Below are 25,998 nucleotides of genomic sequence, written 5' to 3' on the forward strand. Positions count from 1 at the left end.
TAGGTGCCTATGTGAAAAGCTGCAATAAGTAGGGTTCAAATTAATTTTTTTAATAAGTTAGGTGCCTATCTGTAAAATTCTTTTTTTTTGCCATAATTTTATCAAATTTCAAATCAAATCCTTCAATTAATTAAGCACAAGTCCTATGATTCAGTTCTGCAGAATAAATTTATTCTATCTGTGCTTGTCAAAAGACAAAACTACACTTACCAATGCATGGTTGAAATGGATTGGACCTGCAACCCGAGTTAGCATCAGCCCATTACCTGCACCATTTACCTATTCCACATAAGAGGCAATGTGTATCATATATTTCAGTGGTACTGGATCCTAACCAGACCCCTCTTAGGACCCAATTTTTTCAAACGGACACAATATCAGGTCTATTAGGGCTGATCCACTTTCGATCCGTTCTCGTCCCTGAATCATTCATTCCAAAATTCGTCCCCCCAAAAAAAACAGTCACGCCAATCTAGGCAAAGTCCAGTGGCTATTTAGGCTTTGTTTATACCAAATTTTAGTTTTTATATTATTGATCCTCCAATGTAGCATCTATTTACAAATAGCCACTCAGTCTTTGAGTTATCTGACTAAACCGCCATGATATCTCGCCAAATGTCAAATACACGCATGAAGTATAAAATCACATTTCCTCCCTTTCTTATACAACTCATATCATCTTATGCATTCTGTTAACAAATTAACAATGATGCTAATCTTAGTTACTTTGTTCGACAAACTCTATTAAAATCAGTTCACTGAGTGAATCGGTTTCTCCTAAAAACAATAAAATCAGATTGAATTGAAATTGAATCATTTCAAATATTTAGTTTTTCATATAATTTTGTTTTATGTAAATATGTTTTTTAACCATGTAAATGAATCGATTCAAGCTAGAATCAGCCCGATTCAGTCCAATTCTGGCTACTCAATAAAAAAAAATCAGTTGATTTCTGAAAAACACCCAAATCTGCCCCTACGTTTCTTCAATTAGAGGCCCAATTCAATCTAGATCGGATGATCCAGATCAATTTTGATAACGTTGGTTTTCGTGTGGCGGTCGTCCGTGATTAATCACAATTTTTTTATGGTTAATCACGATTTAGTAAGGAATCCAAATTAAGTGCTTGAACGATTTTTTGCCGATTAATCACGATTTGCCGATAAGGCAATGCCTGAGGATAAGTTTTAAGAATCAAGCGTGTTTTTAAAACATGAACTATAAAAGTAAGCAGCTAAGTGCAATTCCCAAATCTTAAGGTACTTTCTATAATTAACAGCTAAGTTAGGAGGATTACTCTAAATTATTGATTTTTTTAAGTAAAAAAAAAAAACGAGTGCACAGTACATCGCACGCACACAGTGAGATCCCTTATTTAAAAGGAGAGTGTGCTTGGATCTGAAGACGACGCAGCGGTCGATGCAGCAGCGCTCAGAAGAAGAAGAAGACGCCCTCCTACTCCTCCTCCTTGCCCTAATTCACAAGCCTTTGGATGAGAATGGACCAGCGATCAACCCTCTGCTCAGCCTCTCGCGCGTCTCTCCTTCATCGCCGCCAGCAACAACCCTCGGGCCACCGCAATGGAGGGACGCAGCCCCGCTAGTTGTTGTTGTTGTAGTAGTAGTAGCGGTGGTGTTCTTACAGGCGCTGTAAGAGGAGCGGGCAATGCGTAGCAATGGGGAAGGCCGAGGAAGAAGCGGTTGCCGCGTCGTCAGCCGTCGATCGGGGCTCCGCCAACCCATGGGACGGTCCCGGCCGTAGATTCGCTGCGATCCGCCGGGCTATCGGCCTCAAGTGCGTCTCCATCGTCGTCTTCAGCCTCGCCGTCTTCGTCTCTTCCGTCTTCTGGCTGCCGCCGTTCGTCCGCTACGCCGACCGGACCGATCTGGAGCTGTGGCGATCTGGAGGTAAAATTCGCTGTTTTTGTTTCTTGAGTTCCTGGTTTTGGCGGGTCTTGATGGTTTCTCGATGGCTGCATTGGGGCAGGGTTGGGGTTTTGAAGGTTTTTTTGGAGATTTGGAGGGGATCCGAATGAGATCTGTGTGGTCGAGGGGGGAGAAATCGACTCTTGGGTTTGTTGAGGAGGAACTAGGATCTGGTGTCGCCTGCATTGAAGATTGTGTTGGATTTTAGAATTTTGTTTGATTGTATTTTTTCTAGTACCTCTTGCTTGCTGTTCCGAGAGATTCGGTCTTTCAACAGGGAAACTGAGCGAATTTCTTTTATTTTCATGTGTTTGATAGGATTATATGTTCTGTTCTTCTATTGCTTGCAAGGTCTCTGTGTTTCAGTAGTGAAATGTGTTATAACTGGGTGTCAACATTCAGTGACTGCCTTAAATTTCGGGTTTCTTCTCTGGGAATTTTTAGCTTGTGGAATGTGAAAGTGTTCCTGTTTGGAAGCTTCTGATTTTTCCATTATTTCGTTTTATTTTAAATTTTTGTTTTCCTCTTTGTTTTTATTGCGGGATTTATGACTTATTGATGCGAAAATAACGATTTTGTTACTTCTTCACTATTCGTCAATGGCTTTCATTCTTAGCTGCGTAGGTGCGTGATTATGGTCTTGTAATGCGTTATCTTTTTTTTTCTTTTCTAAATTTTCTCCCTTGTGGATGTACTGGGTTTTACTCTTGTGCTATCATTCGGATAACCTATGTAGAATTTCTTTATGTTTTTTATGCTTGTCACGTGGGTTTTGCATTTTTGGCATCGTTTGATCAGATAGAGTTTGATCCTGAGAAAGTGTGCCGGATACTCTTAGTTCCAAAGAATACACTGTGAAATGAAGCTTAAACAACAGGATAGATTATCGAGTGTCACCGAGATGCATTGCATCTTGAAGGCAAAAAAGTTTGGACCAACTATTACTTTGGGCTTCATAATGGTTGCTAGCCTTTAGATTGTACGTTGATTAACTCTGGCGAATGATGCTTTAAATCTTCCCCATTCTTACTCTGATATTCTTGGTGATGGCTGCTCATGCTTGAGTCAGGTGCGTACCCATGCCCTCTTAGACCGAGGGGCTTGGTGTTCAAATAGCACCTGGGGCCATCACACAGCTTGGCTATCAAGAAAATGGGGAACAAGAAAAAGCTGTTGATTTTGTCAGTGATCTAAACTTCTGATTTTGGTGTTTAGAAGCTATGTCTATTTTGCCCGGAGATATTCATGAATTCCTTTTTCTTTTTTGGGTGGGCATCATTAATTCTCAGTGCATGTCTTATCCGAGGCTGAGGAACATAGGTAGTGTGGTATCTGCTGCATTGTTGGGATCATAAGTTAGTGGGATTCTAGATATATTATTTTTTGAGACATTTAAGGTGATGAGAGAGATCAATAGCTTGTTATTATGAAATTCCCTGACAATCTGCTGTTATATTCTTTTCAGGAATATATTCTATATCTATTATGTTGACTTAATTAATCTATAGGATAAGAGTATCCATGTGGCATAGGTCAGTGTGCATAGGTGGTGGTTGTTTTGTTGAAGTTGGGACCAAGGTTGTTCATATCTGTACATTTTAGAAAAGCGATAAGATAGTGTATCATATATGTATCGTATGTATCATATGATACGAGCCTGTATCGTATCGTACGATATAGACATGTATCATATTGTATCGTGCGATACACTTTCGATGTACTTTAAAAACGGCCGAATCATGATTTTTCCTTTTTTAGTTTTAAATACTTCTTGAGGGCCGATTCCCTCATTTGTGTAGAGGCGATTAGAGGGGTATTCACAAACCCTAGGAGTTGTGAGCGTGATTTGGGCGCCGATCTGTGCACAAGGAAGATGACTTTTGCGGTTTGCTTATGTAAGAGTGTATTTTCACTCAAGGAAGTGAGATAAGGTAAAAAATTCTCGTTCTTTGTTTCATTTGTGTATGATTCAAGTTGAAAGAAGGTAAACTCCTTTTTTTTTATGCTTTCATAAGATGTTACTTTACTTTTAGTTTTTTTACCTTTAATCACATTTTTTGTGCCCTTAGAACTCAAAATTTATCTGTAAGTGTACTATTAATCATTGTTTTACATCTTTGGAGTGATTAGATTTAGCAATTCGTGCTCTAGGAGGTCGATGTAGGGTAGAGGTCTTGAAGGATGCCTCTTAAAGGATCCTGCATTGAAATATTGTACACCAGTTGACTCAAAGATGTGTTTGAAATGAATAGTGAAGTATAACTATTGTGGTTTTGTAATGCATAAAAGATTATATAGATTTAAATGTCATGTTGTAAACATAAAAACTCCACTGTGAAATTATGTACGCATCGCATTCCTACTGATATTCATATTAAGCTTCTTGCTAGTCGTATAGAAGATGATAAAAGAAAGGCACGAATACATGCAACATTTGCGAGAGAGAAATGATCAGAAGTGGTCCCTGATTCAAAAGATGAAAATGATCCATCATCATCTCAAGCCATTGAACGATGCAATAAACAAAAAAAATCATTGAGTTGAAGTTTAATACTAAAGATTACTTTTATTATATTTTTCTTAACTCTAGATTTATGTCTTTCCCCTTAGCATGACATTTTGTGACTAAAAAATATAACTTTAACTTTTGCAATGAGTTATAAAAACTTTTTGGCTTTGGAATGTATCATTATTTTGTCTTAACCAATTGTATTTGTGGTGATTAGATGTGTGGCAGCTGCACAACAAAATGCATGGTTGTTTAATATTTAAGAACATATCTATGTTTAGTTAATCTTATTGCATAAATAAATTATGTTCTTGTATTATATAATTTTTTTTGTTTTTTAGATTTTATTAAATTTTTAAAGATTTTTTTAGTAAATTTTATGATTTTTTACGAAACTACATGTATCTTACTTTGGGTCCGACCAATACGGGTTACGATACGATACTTACAACCTTGGTTGGGATAGGTGCTTGTTTTCATGACCAAGAGAAGGAGGCCAACCATGGTCTGTATAAAGAGGACGTTGATCCATCTCTTTCTGGATGTGTTCTTATAATTGAGAGTAGGCAAATTTCATAGCAAAGCGGCAGTTATATACAAATGAGAAGGATAAGTGTCCTGGATTATAGCAGTTTAATTGTGCCTAGGGGTGCACACAAGCCAGGCTCGAGCCAAGCTTCGGCTCAAAAAGCTCAGCCCGTTCGAGTCGAGCTTGAATGCGTTGTCTACAAACTCGACTCAGGTTCGAGCTCGAGCCTAGCTTGGCTAAGCTTGAGCCAAATTGATTTATTTAAAAAAAAAAAATGGAACTGCATAGAGGGCAGGATTTGAACCCTAGACCTCATACATAAACAACTAACACCCTACCCACTTGAGTGAAACCTCATTTTGTGCTTATTATTCAACAAAAACTCTACATATCTTAGAACTAGCCACTATATGACTCTATTAGTCAAGCTTGATCGGGCTAATCGAGCTCAATAGAACTCAAATGGCTGATCAAGCTCGGCTCGGTTATTTACTTGGACGAGTCCGAGTTGGGTTTAAACGAGTCGAGCCTGAGCAGAGCTCAAACTAGCTCGGCTCATTGTGCAGCACTAATTGTGTCCTAATTCAATGTTTTTTGAGCATTTTTGTTTACTGCATATTACTTTCAAGATGCTGATTGATGGTCTGTATCCTGTTGATTGGAAAGAACTTAATAGAAAAGTTTGCTTCCTGTTGAAGCTTATAATTGCTTTTTAAGTTTATGAGGTTCTTTTTCATTCTTCCATCAACAATCTTCAAAGATTTTAGGCTGAGAGAAGTTTGTCTGCAGACCAAATAGAAGGAAGTTTTAAACTTCAAAAGCCTGTGTCACTGCTGAGTGCAAAATCTACTATCGTGAAGCTTGAATATGATATCCTGGAAGAAATTGGAGTTCCCAATACCAAGGTTGATTACTTTTTATGTATGTTCATCTGTGACTTATTAGTTTGATTATTTCCTGCTTGTGATGACCTAACATGGTAATATAAACAGGTGGTTATTGTATCACTGAATTCTGATTCTCAATCAAACTGGACAAATGTCGTGTTTGGTGTCCTCCCGTTTGCCCAAGACTCAAACATTTCTTCTGCTGGCTTGAGCGTACTGAGGGCCTCCTTGGTAACCTTGCTCACACAGCAATCAAATCTGCACCTGACACCAAGTATATTTGGGGTCCCATCTTTCTTTCAGGTGCTGAAATTCCCTGGAGGTATAACTATTGCCCCACCACAAAATGTGTTTCTTCTGCAGAAGGTTCAGTTCCCTTTCAACTTCACCTTGAACAATTCCATATACCAAATCCAAGAGAATTTTGATGCTTTGAAGAACCAGCTGAAGTCAGGGCTGCATCTCAGACAGCATGAGGTTTTGCTCATTCCATCACCTACCAATCCTTTGATCAAATTGATTCCTGTGTCAATCCTTTAGCTAATGGTCATCATGTTCTCTTCTTTTCTCGAATTCATTTTGTGCTGATGATACTACATTGACTACTAAAATGCAGGCTCTGTACGTGAGATTGACAAATCTAAATGGTTCCACATTGTCTCCCCCAGTTATTGTTCAGGCATCAATTTTTGCTGAAGTTGGAATTCAACTTCCTCCACCGAGGTTGAGGCAGTTGGCTCAGACGATAACAAATTCTCCAGCAAGAAACCTTGGCCTTAATCACACAGTCTTTGGTAAAGTAAAGCAGATTCAATTATCATCCTATTTGCAACATTCACTTGATGGTGGTACTCCATCACCAAGTCCTGTTCCAGCACCTCACCATCACCACCACCACCACCACCACCACCACCACCATCACCATGGTTCTCATGTAGACACTGTTTCTGCACCTCCTCCTCATCCTGTGGCAAATTTTGTTCAGCACCAATCCCACCATGCATGGCCTCCATCTAATTGCCAACATCCTGGGTCTGCTTTGGGCCATAAAAGAATTGCCCATGTTGCCCCTAGAATTTCTCCCTTTTCTCCGAAGCTGCAGCATGGGGATCCTCCTGTCCCCTTGTTCAACTTGCCTGAAGGATCGCCTCTTCAAGCTGTTTATTTTGCTTATGTTCAACCTCCCAGTAAGACTGCAACGGATCCAAGCAAGAGCACTGAGGGTTCTGCACCTGTAGCTACTCCAGAAGATGCCCAGCAGATATTGCCATCAAACTCACCTTCCCCATTGCCATCACCAACTCCATGTATGTATTCCTACAGCTTCATTCCTTTTCTACAGAGCATGCTAGTGTAGATGTTTATTTTGAACTTGTGAAATTTGTAGGATTTTTGTACTCGATCCAACTGTAGCAATCATGTATCTCATTTCGGCTTCAAATGTGTTATCCATTTATGAGTTGCACTTGATTTGGGTGAGTTGGTAGCCCAGTCTTTTCAGCATTTCACTTGAACCTGTGATTTTCTTGACCAGGTTCCAAGTTAGATTGCTGCATTTTTATAGCCTTATTTTTTTCTCATGGAACGGCACTGTCACTTTGTCTTAAAGTCTAATGTTCTTTTGATTCTGATGATCGTTGACACTGGAATTCACTGTTGGTGCAGCATCCGCCACGTTAACAATTTCGTGGACTCTTGTGCTTGGAGCATTGTTGATGCACCTGTGACGTCCGAAATCTGTAATTTCCTTTCCCTGCTTGCCAGAAAACTTACAAGGTCACAAAGTGGCTTTGGATTCCCCGCTGAATACAGAAAGATTCATCAGAGTTTCTTTGAGAGAGATTGGCACAAAGGGTGTCTCAATTGAGGTCGATTTTTCTTTTGTGTGTGTATATACGTAAATGTAATTGTGGTGTTGCGAGCAAATATGTTATAGGTCGAAGCCAGAGGTGGCAGGCCCTTTATTACATATTGCTGCTACAGACCCCTATCATTTTCCTCCAGGGAAAAAGAAAGTTTTGCCCTGAGATTTTTCTCACTTGTGCCCTTTTATTATTTCTCTTAGGTCGTATTCTCTCCTTGATCCCCACACACGCACACACATCGAGAATAATTCATTTGCAGGTCATTTGGAGGAAGAATCCCGCTGAGTTGGTTTATCCTCTAGGGGTATGTCCCTTTTTCATTCTCTTTGCCCTTTTGAGAAGCAACTTATAAATAACAGGGCATGATAGAACGCATCATGTCGAGCGTTTCATGCCACTATCTTTATCTAATTAACATGTTAGTGATCAACCCTTTTCTTCCCATTGATTAAATAGGAGGATGGTGGTGAACGTGGTTTCCATTTGATAAAAGCTAAGAGTTGATGTCACCGACTTCTATTTGTTTTCAGACCGAGTGATTGAGAGAAGCAACATTTTTTTTTTCAAGCAACACCGGTTTGTCTTGTAAGGTTAGATGCATTATGGGTTGCTTGAGCTGGTTGCCATCTTTGCATGTGCCATGAGATGTGAGGGACTATGACCTAAAGCGCCCGTGGAGAGAGAGAGAGAGAGAGACCCTTAAACAAGGATCCTCGTCGTACCTATTTCTGTAGTTGGCAGATAAGAGCGCCCAAGAGGCTCTGTTATTAAGTGTTCAATAAGTCTGATCGAAAATAATCAGCAGAACAAATGGTATTTTGTTTTCCCCGTCCTTTGCAGTCTCTTGCACTGCTTCACTCCTACATTCTTGATTTTTTAGATTGTCCAGGATTTTCCTACTCCCCGAGTCCAAACACTTCTCCTGGGTGAGAGTACCATGCTACTGCATGTTTGAAGTAAAAATAAACTCACCTTCTATCCTGTTTGATCTTGCCAAGAGAATTGGACTAGAAAATCCATACATCATGGTTGATTTAGATGCCCACTTACCACCTATGTGGCAAGCCAAAACCCAGCCTGACAAGCAAAAAAGAAAAAAGAAAATAGGCTAGACTTGGAAAATGGACAAAACCATATAGCCTAAAAGACGGGAACGGCTTTTGGTGTACCTAGGCCAAGCCCAAATCCAGCCTGCCAGGAAAGTATTACCAGATTGCAGGACAGGACAGTAAGATTATCGAGAGACAAATTGCAACTGAGAACCCATTGCAAGGACTATTTAACAGCAGCAAATCCCATTCACATGTACCACAGGATAGCAGCTTGCTTGCTACATTCAAGCCCATCCAATTTCAGGTAAGCAGCAGAGATGGTAAATGGAAACCTAAGCACAAACAAGGTTCTCATTTAACACCATGCATTTGGATCTATAGAATTGATAGAAGAGGGAAATAAACGATTTGTGGGGACTTTAGAAAAGCAAAGAAATTTACTGCCAAAGTTGCCATTTCTGACGTGGGCACTCCAAAATGTCGACTTTCCACGTCATAAACTGCCAGCGAAATGCCTGAATAAAGGAACTTCAAGTTGCCTTCCTTCACTGGGAGAATTGAGAATGATCAAGGAGGGAATGGAGCCAGAAAAACCCAACTCTCATTCTCCATTCCCCCTCAAATGTATCCCAAGTTGCAGACTTAAGTTTATTGACCATACCTCTCATAAAATGGATTTTAGACGCACTTATGCAAGGAACTGGCAAGCTTTAGTCAGAACATCAAACTTCATGTCGTTCGTAATGGGATGAAAAAAAAGGGAAAAAGGAAAGGAAAACAAGAGAAACCACAAAGCATCTCATTTTCTAACTCATTATGCAGCAAACAGCAACATTTAATAGCACCATCAACAAACAAATCCATAATTCTGTCCGGCTTCTAGCACATTTTTCACAGAAATCGCTGTTTTCTTTTTTCCACTCGTTTCTTCTTCCTAAAGAGATGGAGAGGTCACGAACTGCCTAGGCAGACTAAACAGATCTTTCCCAGCAAACGGCGACGTCCATTCATGTGAAATGGAAGACCCTTCAGTTGCAACACCACTATCCTGCAACCCAGAGATGAAGAGACCACCCACACTACCCCTCACCTTTGAATCACTCGTTGCTGACCTCAACTCATAAGCCCGACCGCTTGAACCAAGCGATGTAAAACCATGTGTTGACTGACCTGGCTGGGATATGCAGGATGATGGAGTCACACTCCAGTCAATGTTTGTGTAGTCACAATCAGCCATTGACTGGCCCCTACTCCAATCTGCTGCTGAAGCCGACAAAGAGGAACCAGACAGCCCTAATGAACTCCACCCAGTGAACAAACCCAGTGTGGAAGGCACAGAAAATGACGACCCCAACGAGTTCCATCCCCCTCCAGCAGATAATGGTGGGTCTGCTGCCCCACCAAACCCTCTGGAAATGCTAGTTGCTGCACTCCAACTTGTGGCAATTGAATCAACTGGGCTAGGCATAAATGGCTGATACTGACCTTGCTGATGATATTCAGCACCAGCATTAGATGTAGAGGTACTCGTGGCCACTGTGTTCCCAGACGGAGGACTACCACTCATAACCTTCACTTGCTCCACACCGACGACATCCTTAGTATTCCAACCGACTGTTGCTGAGGTACCTCCAGTACTGGTTGCTGATTGTCGCTTCGAGTTAACAGACTGCGGACGCTGCATAACAATGACAGGCTCCCTGACAGTCACCGTCTGAGCCCCGGTTTTGCTCTCACTACCCCCAGCCACACCCCTTGCCTCAGACCGCATGACTTTTGATGCCAATGAAACCCCAGGCATCGTTGTAGCTAGAGAGTACGACACAGAAGGGCTTGCACTGGTACTCGGCCATGACTTTTTATCCATAATTGGCGGTGGTTGAGCCCTTGCCCCTTCTGTCTTCCCTTGGCTTCTTCTGACAGCTACAAGATGTCTATTGCTTGTATCTGTCACTGTTCTTGCATAGTTGAAATCTCGTTCATCTTGTCTTGGTTGAATAGGAGGGGCAGTTGCAGCCTTGGCAAGAGTCTGCGACTTTGAAACAGTTGATGCCACGGCAGCAGCTTGCCTGGTGCTGCTACTAGAAGGTGGATCAGTAGGTTCTTCAGGTTTTGAAGGGTTTGCTTCCTGCTTTTGAGACCTCAAGACTTCCGACACCTTCTCAAGGTCTCCCTCACAGATAACAACAGCACGTTCAACCTCCTGCCGTGTACTCTTGAACCTGATTTCCATCTCTGCCATGCGAGCAAGCTCTTCGGTAATGTCTATCTTGAGGTTACTCCTTGTGCCCACTTTTTCCTCAGCAGCCCGTGCCTCCTCACCAGCCTCAAACAGCCATGCAACAGATTCCTCAACTCGGCCCTCATTGAGGATAAGTGCTATGGTTGCCCGATCAGAGGAGAAACCCATAGCCACAAGTTGCTGGGAAAGAGATTCCAATTTCCACGACATTAGAAGACCAGTGCAGCGGTCATGGAGCTCTTGTGCACGCCGTTCCTTCTGCCTTTGGTGCTTCCGCTCATTCTTCTGACGGATTTTGTCCCGCTTCTCATTTCCAGAGGATGCAGAAGCAGGGAGAGGTTCTTGGCGGAGAGGGACAGGGATCTTATCCTTTTGGTCTTCTGACTCCCCAGAGCAGCTGTCATTGTTGGACATACAGTCATATTCTGCAGCAGTTCCAAGCGAGCTTCCAGAATGATCATCAGTTTCATCAATAGTTCTGAAACGCCCATTAGGGGAAGAAGCAGACATGGCGGGTAATGTTTCAAGTGTATGAAATGTTCCAGAGACTGGGTTGTAGGCATTTGCTGGAGTACCAGCCCCAGCATTCCCAGTTATCAGTTTTGAAGGAGTTTTCTGCTCCTTCGATGCCTTTGCAGAGGACTTCTCCTTTGACTTGGATCTAGATGCAGGCGACATGTTGATATCTTAATAGAAAATAACCTGCAAGACATGAGCAATATGAAAGCATGAATAAAGCTTACAAGCATCGAACTGCATGAGAAGGATGCATGCAGAAACAGGGGTGACTTTCGTGAGTTCAAACAAGCCAAGAGGTTATCGACCAATAGAGTCAGAGACCAAATTCCCTATGAAGATGTTAGTATATAACAGTTAAGTCCAGTGTGTCAAGTCTATCAAATCTAAACCCCCACCGTACATGTCACAACCTCTGTCATCGATATTAACATAGTGCTAAAACGAATGTGCAAAATAGGGGTTGGTTTTTAGAAGTCATAAATGTGTATCACAATCAATGCCCAAGATAAGGTATCTATTGTTTGATCTCAGCATACCAATGAGCACACCGTTTGTTTGAAAGAGAAAAAACAATCTACAATCCCCATCCACAAAGCAGGATTTCTGATTTCCAAGGATAACAGTTAATCTTAAATTTCCGCGAACCAGGTTATAACCCAAGAGATTCAGCAGGTAATCAGATGATTTACTTTTCATAGCCTACTGTGGAATTAAATCCCAGTGTCTCGGTAATATCTAGGAAGCAATCACTACAATAGATGTAAAAGGCAAGTATTCTGAATCAAACCAGGATTGGACAATTCTGAGTATAGAGTGTGTTTGAATTGTGGGGACAGATAAGTCCCTGCCATGGCACTGCCATGCGTTTGATACGCGGAGACAATGTGGTCCCTGCAGTTCCCCCCCTTTATACTTTAAAAGGGTGCTTATTGCACCTGTGCCAGGGTATGACTCACAGGTCCTCGAAAAACACCACCTGGTGTGTCCAGGTGGTGTTTGTCCAGTGAGTCAAACACACGCATAGGGTACCAGTTTCTCCTGCTACTTTTTACCTTTTCCAAGTCAGAAAAGCTACAGATGAAAATGAATGGTGAGGTGCTGCCTCAAAAAATATAACACAACAAACAAACAAACAACAACAACAACTACGCCTTCATCCCAAAACAATTGGGGTCGGCGATATGAACCAAAAAAGAAAATCATTATGGGTCTTCCACATGAATCCTTCTTCTCCAATCATTTCTATCCAATGCCATGTCCTCGGTGAGGCTCAAAGCATTCATATACTTTCATATCATCCCCATCCAAGTCTTCTTAGGCCTACCCCGACCTCTTTTAACTAATATATTTTCTCATTTCTCCATCCTTCTAACTGTAGCATCATTAGGCCTTCGCCGAATATGTCCAAACCACCGTAAATGATTCTCTCTCATCTTATTTTCAATGGATGCAACACTTACCTTCTTACGTATTTCCTCGTTTTGAATCTTATCTTTTATTGTATTTCCACACATCCATCTAAGCATACGCATCTCAGCTACACTCATTTTTTGAATATGATGTCTCTTGGCATCCCAACATTCCGTACCATATAGTAAAGCGGGCCTAATTGTCGTCCTATAAAACTTTCCCTTCAACCGCAATGGCATTCTATGATCGCACAACACTCCAGTTGCACTTTTTCATTTCATCCACCCAACCTTTATCCGATGATTTACATCATCAATTTCTCCATACTTTTGAATGATAGATCCCAAATATTTGAAATAGTCATCCACAGGTATTTCTTGCTCACCAAGCTTCACTACACTCCCATCACTACTTCATTGCTTACTAAACCGATATTCCATATATTCTGTCTTACTCTTACTCAACTTAAAACCTCTTACTTCCAATGTCTGTCTCCATAATTCTAACTTAGCATTAACCCCAGCTCTAGACTCATCAATCAAAACAATATCATCAACAAACAACATACACCACGGCACATTTTCTTGAATTGATCTCGTAAGCTCATCTAACACTATAGCAAATAGGAAAGGGCTTAATGCAGATCCTTAATATAACCCAACCGTTGTAGGAAAATTGGTTGTCACCCCTCCATAAGTGTGGACCAGAGTTACCAGTCGAGGAAACAGGAGCGGGAAGCGATACGGGAAGCGGGAGCGGGAAATGAGGCACTTTCAAAAATTTAGGAAGCGGGAAAGCGTGGGACTACTTAGAAGAAAATTCTGAACGGTCTCGGAAGCGACCTAGGAAGCGAACCGGAAGCGACCTAGGAAGCGAACCGGAAGCGTGGGAGAAGCGCGAGGGAAGCGTGGGGGAAGAGCACTTCCCAAAAAGGGGGGACGCTTCCCCTCGCGCTTCGGAAGCGCGACGTTTCGCGCTTCCCCTTTTACCTAGGCGCTTCCGGTAACTCTGGTGTGGACATTGGTTACTACTCCTTCATACATATCTTTAATTATACTAATGTACTTGAGAGAAACACCTTTCTTCATCACTGTCCACCAGAGAACATCCTTAGGTACTCTATCGTATGCCTTCTCCAAATCAATAAAAACCATATGCAAATCTTTGTTCCTCTCTCTATATCTCTCAATAAGTTGTCGAAAAATGTAACACAAAACTAGTAAAAACATAAATTAATACAATAACATGAACATACAGTTGATGACGTCTACACAAGACAAGACACAATCCAAGATTATTTCACACCTGCACACTTGATGCCTGATTGCTTCTTACGAAGCTCCCCGGTTTGTTCTTGCCCTCACACCTGGTAGTATTGAAGAGAGCTGGATTTTTCTTTACTGAATTATTTTTGTCTCTTCTTGTTACCATGCTATGTGAATCTCTGGTTTGGTTACTACTGTTCTGGCATTTCTGTTTATGGTTAACGCAGTGGCTACTACTGTTTTGGTTGACAATGTCACAGATCCTGGTGAAGGAAAATCTTGTGATATTTAAAAAAAATTAAATAAAACTATTAAAAATATATAAGATATACAAAAGTGCAAAGAAAAACATAAGTAATATAATAAATACCATTAAACTTTTTTGTCACAATAATATCACGATAACAAGTTAACAACATGACAATCCAAAATAGGTTGCGGCCTTCAAAAAATTTGTGATAAGATACATGATTTATCAAATATCAGTGATTTTCGAACATAGGCACATACAGTGGTTGCAACTTCACCAACTTTATGAGTTTGGATAACAGCTTGTGATCTATTCATCAAAATTGGTGCCAAAATCACCAAAACTTGGACAGGTCAAGTCCGGTCTAAAAGCCACAAACTGATCAGGTACTATCATTGACAAACAACCAATGGAGAATGCCATCATTAATTCCTAAAGTAACCACCAATACTTTTTGGGTTGTAGTTTGATGCAGTGTTGTATTGTACCATATTGTATGGTACGGTACGTATCATTACTTTTTGAGTTTTGTGATATGTTACACTCGTATCTTGATACGTGCGTATCGTACCCATATCAGGTGTATCGTACAATACACCCCTTATCATGTCGTATTGTACGAAGGCCAAAAATTACTTTTTTTCATTTTGGGTTTTAAATACCTTTTGAAGGCAGACTTTTTCATTTGTCTAGAGGCCATTAGAAGTGCATATACACCGTTTTTTCACCCAAATAAGTGGGTTAAGGTAAAAAAGTGCATTTTTTCACTCACAAAAATGGGTTAAGGTAAAAAATCTTTATTATGAGTAAATTTACAAAGCTACTCTCCAAAGGCAAAAAATAAAGATTTATATCAAGGTAAAAATGAGACTTCATACTCCAACAAAGATGGCATCAAATGATCCGTTATGGCAATGGGGCACTCAAGTAATGAGTGGAAACCAATTGAAAATCGAGTGTAACTATTGTCATAGACTCATAATACTTTTGTTTATGCAATATGAAAGTATGAGTCTTGGGGCATATTTTTAATTGCAACATATTTAATATTTTGCATTATTTTTGTGAGATAGTTAATGTTTGATGATGTCTTATACAGCTCATAGAGACATAAATGCTTCATATGTGATTTTGTGGTTGTATTTTGTGCAATTCATCATTGTTTTATGTAATATTATTTTTTCAATTTTTTGCTAATTATTTCTGATTTTTCTTCTTTTATTATTAAAAAATCAAAATATTTTATGATATGATACAGTCTTAATTTGGGCCCGAACAATACAGGTAACGATATGATACTTACAACCTTGGTTTAATGACTAACAAAGTTTACCAGTAATTCACAAGATTATTTCCTTTAGTGACCATCAAAGTTTTGACCTCATATAGTGCCTTCCGGAGCTCTTAAAAATTGATTTTTGAACACCAAATTATATACTTCCAGTCACACCTGACATGGAACACATAATAACCTAAAGTTTGACCTCAAACCGCCCTTCATCTTATCAATGCAAACCGGTCTCCAAACATCAAATGAGATATCTCTGACTGGACCTGAGGTGGAATACAAAAGTCAACCAAACTAAATCAACAACACATGCAAAGGATCTCCCTTCTGAATCACTCATGAGAATACACATGCTCTTTTACATGATACCCAACATTATTACAAACGGAGAAACAATATTCACTGAAAATAGACTACCTTGGCAGAATGTTTAGACATTGAAATCCCAACATTTCGAATAACTACCTGCTAGCTACTGCCATGTGCATTAAGTTCCCATAAAATGTTATCAACCTAGTCAAGTGAGAAAAAGTTTTGCACTAGGCTATTAATAGCAGGCCTGCAATCTTCAGAGAGTAAGAATTCTCGAGATATTCAAGAATAGGACCAACTGAAAGAAACTGTGACCAGATTGTACACCATGAATAATACAACCACCTTGACATTATGACTAACTTTTTTCAGAGGACTTTGAAATTATTGCTAACAAAAGTTCACCTCTCAAAACCATAATTAAATAATAGCAGAATATCAAAATGAATGATCCAACAAGTATTCCAAAGTTTTAAAACCTTCAACGCTGTGCACACACTTAACTAATCTTTTGTGATATTACCTCAAAATCTCTGTGCACCAACTTTAAGCTAAAGACCAGTAGCTACAGAGTGCAAAGGCAAGAGGATACATTCATTCCACAAAACATGATTACAGTTTTGGATACTTCAGTCTCCATTTAACATACAATATACCAGCCTGAATCTATTTGAACTTGATCCTAGATAAAATACAGTAACATTCCTTGATGGCTTAGGGGTATCTCAAAGTGTCAGCTGGTATAATGCCAAATGCACCTAAGGTCCTAAACAATGTCCACACTCACTTCATTAATCATCCTAGAAAGAGATGTTCAACAAACATTAGACAGGGAAATGGAACCAAATGTTGGTCCTCTAGACAGGGCTACGACCTAGATATGACACATCATGACACTGACAGCATAATAAAACAGAATAAATATATTGCAAAACTACATTTCCTATATCAGATCCTATGAATCTTGTAATAGGATTCAGCAATCATACCACCAACTCACATAAGGTAAGACACAAGCATCTACAAGCACTACATGTCTTGGATTTCACAAACACTTCTTTAACATCCACACCATATCAGAAACTTTGGAAAACTCCCACACAGCCTTGAACCCCCCCCCCAAAAAAAAATAAAAAAGAATAGGAAAAAGTAAAACTAATCTTTTTCTCCCTCAATTCTGATCAAAGGCGGCCTTAAAATTCCTCCAATGTCAGACCAACGTATAGTTCAGTGCTTACATGATTATTTATGCTAGACAAAACTGGAAGTGAATCTTGACATCGTCCACTCTCAACATCTAATAAATGAGAACACAGTGGTCTCATATGCAAACCCTAAGTCAACAAGAGAAAAACACATGTCTGAGGGGTTGCTGAATATATCAACTTCCAGAACACAAACTTTCCCATCAGATGTTTGAGCTAGTGGTTCCAAACTGTCCGCTTAAATGTGTCAAGTCTTGGATTGCATACTTTGACACAAGAGCCTACTAAAACGAAGCTTCCCTTTTACTTTTTCCAACTCCATCTTTTGCAAGTCACTTTTCCTATTCAAACCCACTACTGATTGTCCGCACTTAGTCTCCTATTCTACATCAACCTGAATTTATTTTGAATTTGCAAGACCATTTAAGCCAAATTCAATCTGTTATTAGATGAATACATCATCTTGAGACAGACGCCGCTCCAAGACTTTAGGTTACCTTGTACTTGCAAGACCATTAAGTCAGGCATGTCCCAAAACCCCAAACATCTACATCAGAAGATGTTCCTCTGTAACAACATCCAAATTGAACCCGATGTAATTACTAAACCAATTGTGCTCAGCAACAAATAACCCAGAGAGGACCACAACACAAATGTTTAACAATGGCCTCATAGAAACCACATGATGACAACAACAACAACAACTGACCAACATCTGTTAACTCAAATAGAGATACAAGTTACAGGACTTCATTAGCAAATAAGAAGAAACATTTGCAAACTACGATTACAACCATTATTTTAACTTTTAACTCTAGCCCAGAACCTAAGAACAATACACATGTTACCGGAGATATCTGCTTTCCTGTAAATTCCTAGCAACAAATAAATACATGTAAATCTATTTATCAGCAAACTTTTCAATGAATTACTTCATGACCTATAAATTTAAGGCTGATAATTTCCAAAACATAAAAAACTAGCATTTGCAAGGTAGAACAGGAAACTGAAAAAAAAATGAACAAAATCAAATACTTGCATTAAAAAAAATGTTCCACAAGCTTATATTAGCATAGCCCAAAAAAAGTGAGAAGGCTCAAAAGAAATGCAGATGAAAATGAATACTATTTCCAATCAACATGATATAAACATGAGTCTATACCTAAACTGTGGGGAACAAATCCAATGCCATTTACAGAAACAAAAAATTGAATGGCTAGTGTGATAGTGAGACAAACATTTTTTGCTTTTGTGGGTGAGCAAAAGAAATACAATGGAACAACTTATATAAGCATAGAGAACAATTAAGATAACATACACTCAAACGTTTCTGACCATATAAAATAGCAATATCAATTCAACAGTGTAATGCATTCAACAAATAAGGAAGTTTCAAAAAATAAGAAACACATACCCAACAGAATGTAACAGCAGAATAACTAGAAAAGTAAGAAAAATAGAAAAGAAGGCTCGAGAAATGCTTTCCACTGAACTGAAACCCATCCACAAAAAAAATAAGTATGTAAATTCAAGGAGTATAGTTTGAAATTGTAAAAAAAAAACGGATGTATACTCAACTAGATAATTGAGTAAGTGCATCTATTTCCTTAAAGTTGATAAGATCTCCCTCTTTCGAAGAACTACAACAGATCTTGCTCTCACTTACCAGGCTCAAAAAGGATATATATATATATATATATATATACACACCGGAAATTCATCAAACCAGTACAATATAGTTTTCATTTTGCGACAAATAGAGATGACTCGTGAAATGTAGACTTAGTGGCTCCTTAATCACCCAACGGTTCGATCCCCTACCAGTTACATAATTAGAAGTTTCTCATTAGGCGTGCACTTAAACCAAATTTTTCTTATCATGAGGACGACCAGAGCACACCTCCATAAATTTCTGAAATCACTCCAAATTACCATATTCCCCTACTAGACAACTCGCACCCGAATGAGCGACATCTAATTCCGCGCAATGCGAACCCGACCAGCGACCATGAGAAACACAATTCATCGCGAATACACCATCTTGCAGTTACCCCACATAATTTCTGACTATTGGGGAAGACAACATGCAGGCATTCTTCGCACCACGGATTCGAAGCCCTAAATCGTTTGCATTCAGACAACAAATCTCATATCCTGCAACACTTCCCGCCCTTGCTAACCAACATAACTATTTGAAGCCCTTCCTAGCGAATAGGAAACACGGAACCACGCTTCCTACAATCCTACTGCTGCGGGCGTTTGTTCTTCTCCCGGTGCAACGATTCAAAAGTCAAATACAAACCCAGATCGTGAAAAAAAATTGAAACCGAAAAGATCCCGAAATGCGACCGCATAAACCCTAACAATTCAGGAGTTGAAATCCTCCCCAGGATCACCACAACCACTGAGAACGAAACAAAACACTATAGAATCCCCAAATCCCATCGAAATCCTGAAGAAAGGAAAAAACGAAGCAGATCCGCGAAATGAAAACCAGAGACGGGAGAAGGAGAACCAACGACGGACGGCGTACCTCCAGAAATCCGAGATATGGGGAAGAAGAGGCCGAGAGGAAACGACGGGAAGGTATGGGGCGGACGGATCAAACGATCGAGACAAGTCGAAAATTCTAGGGTTTGCTCTCGCTTCGTTTTCCTGCTCGTTCGTCTCTCTCTCTCTCTCTCTCTCTCTCCGTCTATGTGTCATCGGCTAACATTAGGTCCAAATTAACCGGGGTTTGAATTCCGGTGAATTAACTAAATTGAGATGGGCATTGGGGTCCGCCTCGTTTGGAAAACTTGCCCCTCTCATGGCGTTTGAATATACCGAGGAATCCCCGTCTGCGGTTCGGTTTTGGGTCGGATATCCGAACTACCCCGTATCCAATTAAACCGATTTCTTAAGAAAAGATACACATCGGATCCGGGTTCTGTCTCAGTATCTTACATCCGAATCCGGATCCAATTATAGAACCAACAAGGTCCAGCTTTGGGTAAACGTAGTGTGTATCCGATTAGCTTATGCTTTGAATGCAAATTCAGATGGGATCGGAACTTACATGATCAGACTATCATATTGTGATCCAAATTCATATTGGTATTTTCTGTTTAATCCACATTTGGTTCCTGTCAAATCAGATATCTTTTACTTTTTAATTGCATCTAGTTCTATCATTTACACATTGGATCTAAGTTTGGATCAAGATTTAGATTCAGGATTGCTGTCCGCTGCAGATTTGGAGGATCTGGCTTAGATCTAGGGGTGGCTATTCCTTTAATGGATTATGCCAAACTCTAGACTGTGTGTTTTCGTTATTAACTTTGCATCCTACAGCTAAAGATGTGGATGGGTTGGGTATATTTCATTGACCTGGCCTAACTCATTCACAAATACAGCTCAGTTGCCTCTTGGCATGACCAAACTGGGCTGGGGTTGTGTGGTGTTATCATCTTATGGTTTGCTTCAATGTTCTCAGAATCAAACGGAATTGGCCTGAATCAACCAATTCTAACTTAATCAGTCGGCTTGAATTGAATTGGTTCTTGACCAATTTTCTTGAGAATATACTATCTGTTTTTTTCTTTTTTTTTCTTTTATATAATTATATTATTTATGGGGTGTTGCTTGTTTAATCGTTAAATGCATATTTTACAGTTTGATAAGCCATCTTTTTTATTTATGAATTTTCATACTATTATTTTAGTTTTTTCCTAAAAGAATAAAAATACCTATTCAAAGTGATTCAATTCAATTCTGAATTTATCAATTCATCGTCATTTTGAGAAATGATTCGGTTGAAAAACTGATTCTGGAAAATCAGTAAAAGTCAAAGTTTTTTTAGCTGATTACTGATTATACTATCTAAAAGGAAAAATATATGGTGATTCTATTTCATGATATCATACGATGGTACACAATCTTGTTTACATAGATCTAGTCACCAAATGGTAAATCTAACCATAAAATTTGTTTAACATGGTTTATTTAGTACAAAAGAAGATTTTATTATGTCTAATACAGCATATGATTCAATTCTCTTTTTGAAACAATGAATATTAATGGCTTATAATTCATGAAAATAAGGCTGGTTTAAAAATGGTATACTATGTGGTGCAGAGGACTGTAGCCTAGAGCGTTGTTTTTTGCTTGGGTGTTACTAGCTGGGAAGATAAACACAAACGACTACCTGCAGAAAATTGGAATTTATTTAGCTGACAGATATTGTTTATGTGAAGACAGTGCTGAAACTGCTGAGCATTTGCTTTGATTCTGCCTTTATTTTCAAGATTGTTTTTTTCTTGCATGGGTCGGATGTTAAAATGGAGCCAAATTAGATCTCTTGCTTCAGGTAATTGATAATTGGGCCTACCTCTTAGGTTCACAAGCAATTAGAAGAAAGTTTGGAGATGGTGGTTCATACCAGCTTGGTGGAGAGTTTGGGATGAAAGAAATAACAGAATTTTTAGAGAAAAGAAGAAACTTGCCAATTCATTTACATTGTTTATCCAATTCAACATGTTTTGAACTGTGAAGCTTAATTCTTATTCCTCTGGGAAAACCGTCGTACAAAATAATATTCTTATTTTATCTTGAGACTGATGGTTAGTCATCGGCAAGACTTTTTCACCTTAAATGTCTGATCATTAAGCTAGAGAGTGAAAAACGTCTAAAAATGTATTTTGTCATGATAAATTGTTTTGTCAAATATGACAATATCAACTTCAATCAAGCTAAGGTTAGGTATCTCCTGCATTGTATTTTCAAATAATTAATCTTTCATAAGTTAGACAAAATTATTGCTCAAAATAGGTCAAATCAAGACATTTTATCATGCATCATTATGTCATGTCATATGCATTTTTTTGCATGTCACTAACCAAATTTATTGCAACTGACATTGTTCTTAAGAACCCAATTGTCTCATTAAAAAAAATCTGCCCAATCTTATTTTATAATTATCCTTTAAATAGATGGACATTAGGTCCTTAGGACGTTCCACATATTAATGGAGCAATCGGGAGCCCTCAATAAGCACACAAACCATCCTAAATTCAATCCGTGACTTAAAATGTGCATTTCTTAAACAGAATTATTCATTATTTTTTTAAAAGTTCAAAAATATCTCATCTTATTTTCAATGCTTTTGTCCCAAAAGTTTTTCTTTATCTTTGTCTTTGTCTTTTTAAAATGAAGTTTGTCTTAGTCAAAATCATCAGCCACCTTTCATGTGATTTCGAGTGACAAGGCACTTATTTTGTCTTTATTTAATCTCATTCACGTAAGACTTCTTGCTCACAATCACTGAGTCCAAGGGAAAGCCCTTATGTGAAACAATATACTAGCCTAGACTGCAGACCAACCTCGGTTTGCTAGACCTCTATGCTTATAAAGAAGACATTATAGGGATACCATCATATTTAGCTACTTTCATGCCTTTAATTATCATCTTGCACCATCAAGTTGTCGATGTCTTTATCTTTATCAAGATCTCTTTAAATGCTTTCTTATGGTCAACCTTTTGCTCTTTTTAAAGTTAGTGTGTTTACTTTATTATTGATCAAGTTTCGCAATCTCAACAACAAATAAGGGCATTTTGTAGACACCCCATTTTAGACCAAAATATTTTTCATGTCAAAATCTCTAAATTTCATCACTAAAGCAAACTTCAATCAAATTTTTTACCTTCAAAATAACATTTTTAAGGTTTTTGATAATAAAAAAGTTAAACAAGGAGGTTTTCATATTTTCAATGTACCAAAAATCAGGTAAAACAGACATCATGATCAAAAGTTATGATAAAAACAAGTTCTTGGATGACAATGAGATGTTTAATTGTCTTTATCATATATTGAATTATCGTTATCATATATTAAATTATCATTATCATATCTGTAATTATTGTTATCATATATTGAATTGTCGTCAACTATTTTTAATTGTCGTCATAAGCAATCATGACGTCAACATCCATTAACAATATATTTGATTACTGTCAAGAGCTTGTCACCCTCATAATTTATCGTCACCAAATGGTTTAATAATATATTAATTTGTCATTAAAGCAATTTATCAACAGTAGATTCTGACCATTTTTTAGAAAGTGTGTCTTGCCCTTATCTGCATCACTTGTCTTCCAAACTTAGAAATGAATATCATTCCTTATAAATTCCTTTTACAAAAATAAAACTTGTATCCAAGGCAAACATGTTTTCGACAAATTTTAGCCATTTATTTCAAATCCATTCAATAAGAACTATCCATCTATTTTAGAACCCGCATATGGAGAAAATGTATCCACATCTACCAAAAAAAATATAATAAAAGGGTCACCCTTATTTGAGATCTAGTCTTTATCTCCCTAACACACTCTTATTCTCTTGAATTTCTTAAAGAACCTAGCCTAGCCTACCTAGCCTAGTTCAAGTCAACATCGAGTCTAGTCTATGACTCAGATCCTCAATCTAACACCAATTTAGAGCTCGTGCCTGGCCAAAGTGCCACCCGTATTTTGAGCTCGTCAATCTTATAAAGAGTCACCTAAGCCCAAAGTAAGATTCACTTTGTTTTTATGTTTATTTTGTTTATTTGATGTGTTTTTCTAAGTTTTGACAACCTTAAGATTTTGTATATTTCTTCGAGTCTTGGTGGCTCTCACCACTAAGCTCGCCTTTTTTATAGGATCGTGTACGAGGTATGAGCTTTCACAATATTGTCACTCAAAAACGAAGACAGAAGGTTCCTGGTTCAATTGATATCTACTCAACAGAGGAAAAAAAAACATGCACTCTTATAGAACAGACCCCACAATCATCCTAAATTCGGATCCGATTTTGGACCCATTTATTTTTAAAAACTATTGTTTACGTGAAATTAAACCCTTGTTTTTGTTTTCAAAAATTCAAGGATATACAATAAGACAACATGTATCTTACCATGTCTGGAAGAGTTCTATTATATCTTGTTGTTATACCATTTTGTTGAGGTATTTCAAACATTATTTTTTACGGTTTAATTTCATGCACCTTACAATATAAAGAGAATTTATTTGAGGTATATTCATCTTCTTGATCAAACCTCATAACTTTGATATTTTTATGTTGAGTAATTTCTCTAATGCTTCAAACTTATGTGATATAGGATATATGTAACTATACCTCAAAAAATCATCAACAAAAGTTATGAAGTATTGCATTTTTTTATAGGATTTGGATCTCAAACGGTGCACAAATGTCTGAATGAGTGATCTATACCAATTCAGATGCTCTAATTACTTTAATTGGAAATAGTTTTCTTATCATTTTTTCATGAATACACGATTTAGATATATGAAATGATATTTCTTTAAAAATTGGTAATAAACTTAGTTTAACAAGTTTTTTCATTTTATTTAAGCTAATGTGTCTTATTATTTGATGTCAAATATTTACATTAACAATAAAAACACTATTATTATAAGCAGGAGAGGAAGCATCTTTACTAATATCAAAAGCATAAAGTTTAAATAGTCCATGGTCCTGGTTGAAGTGACCTTCAAATTTGACCCAACCATGCTTACCAATAGTCACTCTTTTTGGAATGAACCTAGTCTCAAATCCCATATTAATTAGAGCAGGGACAAGATTCTATCACATGGATGACACAAACAGTATTAGATCCCAATTGGGTTCTTGAATATGGTGTAGGGTGTGGTAATGGATGGTGGGGCATGTGCACTAGAATAAAGGGTTAAACCTTCAACCTTTTGAAGATCACATGCACTGCCATTGAGTTATCCCACCCTCCTTTTCCTGTGTGATGAATCTCTCAATATCTTTTATAGAGAACTCTCCCTTTTAATATTTTTTATTTTTATATTTTCATCTACATAGTGCAAGGGATTCACCACTCTTTATGGAGAATCATGCCCTACTCTCCAATAACCACCCCCTGCACACCAAGGGTCCACTACCTTGGTAATCATTGAATTTTATTTTGTTAGATCCAATGACCATGTTTAGATTCAATACCTGGATCTAACAAACAATACAATAGTGAGCAAAATATTATTGTATGAGACTTCAATTTGATATCTCCCGACACCCATAATATCAGAGTAGGTGTTGTTTTTTATATACACATGATGTTCGCCAAGTTTGTATTATTTATCTTCACTACGACTTTTTTACTCTTGGAAATGTGGCGTGTAGCTTCTGAGTCCACCACCATCCATCAAGCTCTTTGTCTGCATATAAGCACTCCATATCATACAAATTATATCATGCCTTTCTTTTTTTCAGTTATTTTTTGTTGTATATGTTGTTGTTTTGGCAACTCCGACAATCCCTTTTGAAGTACCCAAAATTTTGACACTTGGATCATTTTTCTTGGGAGGCGACTTCATGCGACTTATAGAATATCAAACCCTTCTTGTCAATTTTATCAAAAATTTAAAGTGGCTTTTTATTGAATAGTGGATGCCTAACCAATCCATAATCACTTAGAGCATCTTTAGTAATGAACAATTCACATTTTTATCTTGTTTCATGTGTCATTGCTCTATTTTCAATTGAGCAAGTAACTCTTATAGAGTCTAGTTCTTAGAATTTACCTTAAGAGCAATAGTGACAATCTTCAAATAAGTTGGTAGGCTATTTATAATGGTTGAGATCTGCATATGACCTTGGGATCAGGTTCTCAACAATTGTCAAGTCTTTTGTCATCATAAGTATTTTGTTCACATGATCAACAATGTTGTCACTG

The 25,998-nt window shown here is 38.2% G+C and overlaps 2 protein-coding genes across 3 annotated transcripts; one reads left to right on the forward strand and one right to left on the reverse strand.

Annotated features, from left to right (window-relative positions):
• The first annotated feature begins 1,403 nt into the window (after positions 1-1,403).
• On the forward strand, positions 1,404-7,889 carry LOC149843884 (uncharacterized). Of its 2 annotated transcripts, none has more exons than XM_090000135.1 (5): positions 1,404-1,908; positions 5,754-5,869; positions 5,957-6,328; positions 6,468-7,158; positions 7,239-7,334. In XM_090000135.1, coding segments are annotated over exons 1-5 (1,413 nt in total). In that variant the 5' UTR covers positions 1,404-1,676; the 3' UTR covers positions 7,241-7,334. The 2 variants fall into 2 exon arrangements, with proteins under 2 accessions (XP_089856261.1, XP_089856260.1); XM_090000134.1 differs by lacking the exon at positions 7,239-7,334 and adding an exon at positions 7,517-7,889 and having other exon boundaries at positions 1,405-1,908.
• Positions 7,890-9,555: 1,666 nt separating this feature from the next.
• LOC149843885 (uncharacterized) lies at positions 9,556-19,970 on the reverse strand. The gene is made up of 2 exons (XM_090000136.1): positions 19,793-19,970; positions 9,556-11,712 (listed from the first exon to the last, which is right to left on the reverse strand). The coding sequence occupies exon 2, from the start codon at positions 11,686-11,688 to the stop codon at positions 9,703-9,705; it is 1,986 nt and encodes a 661-aa protein (XP_089856262.1). The 5' UTR covers positions 11,689-11,712; positions 19,793-19,970; the 3' UTR covers positions 9,556-9,702.
• Between the last annotated feature and the right edge of the window lie 6,028 nt (positions 19,971-25,998).

The sequence above is a fragment of the Nuphar pumila genome, chromosome 3 (assembly GCF_984573655.1).
Source record: "Nuphar pumila chromosome 3, dmNupPumi1.hap1.1, whole genome shotgun sequence".
In the NCBI taxonomy this organism is placed as follows: domain Eukaryota; kingdom Viridiplantae; phylum Streptophyta; class Magnoliopsida; order Nymphaeales; family Nymphaeaceae; genus Nuphar; species Nuphar pumila.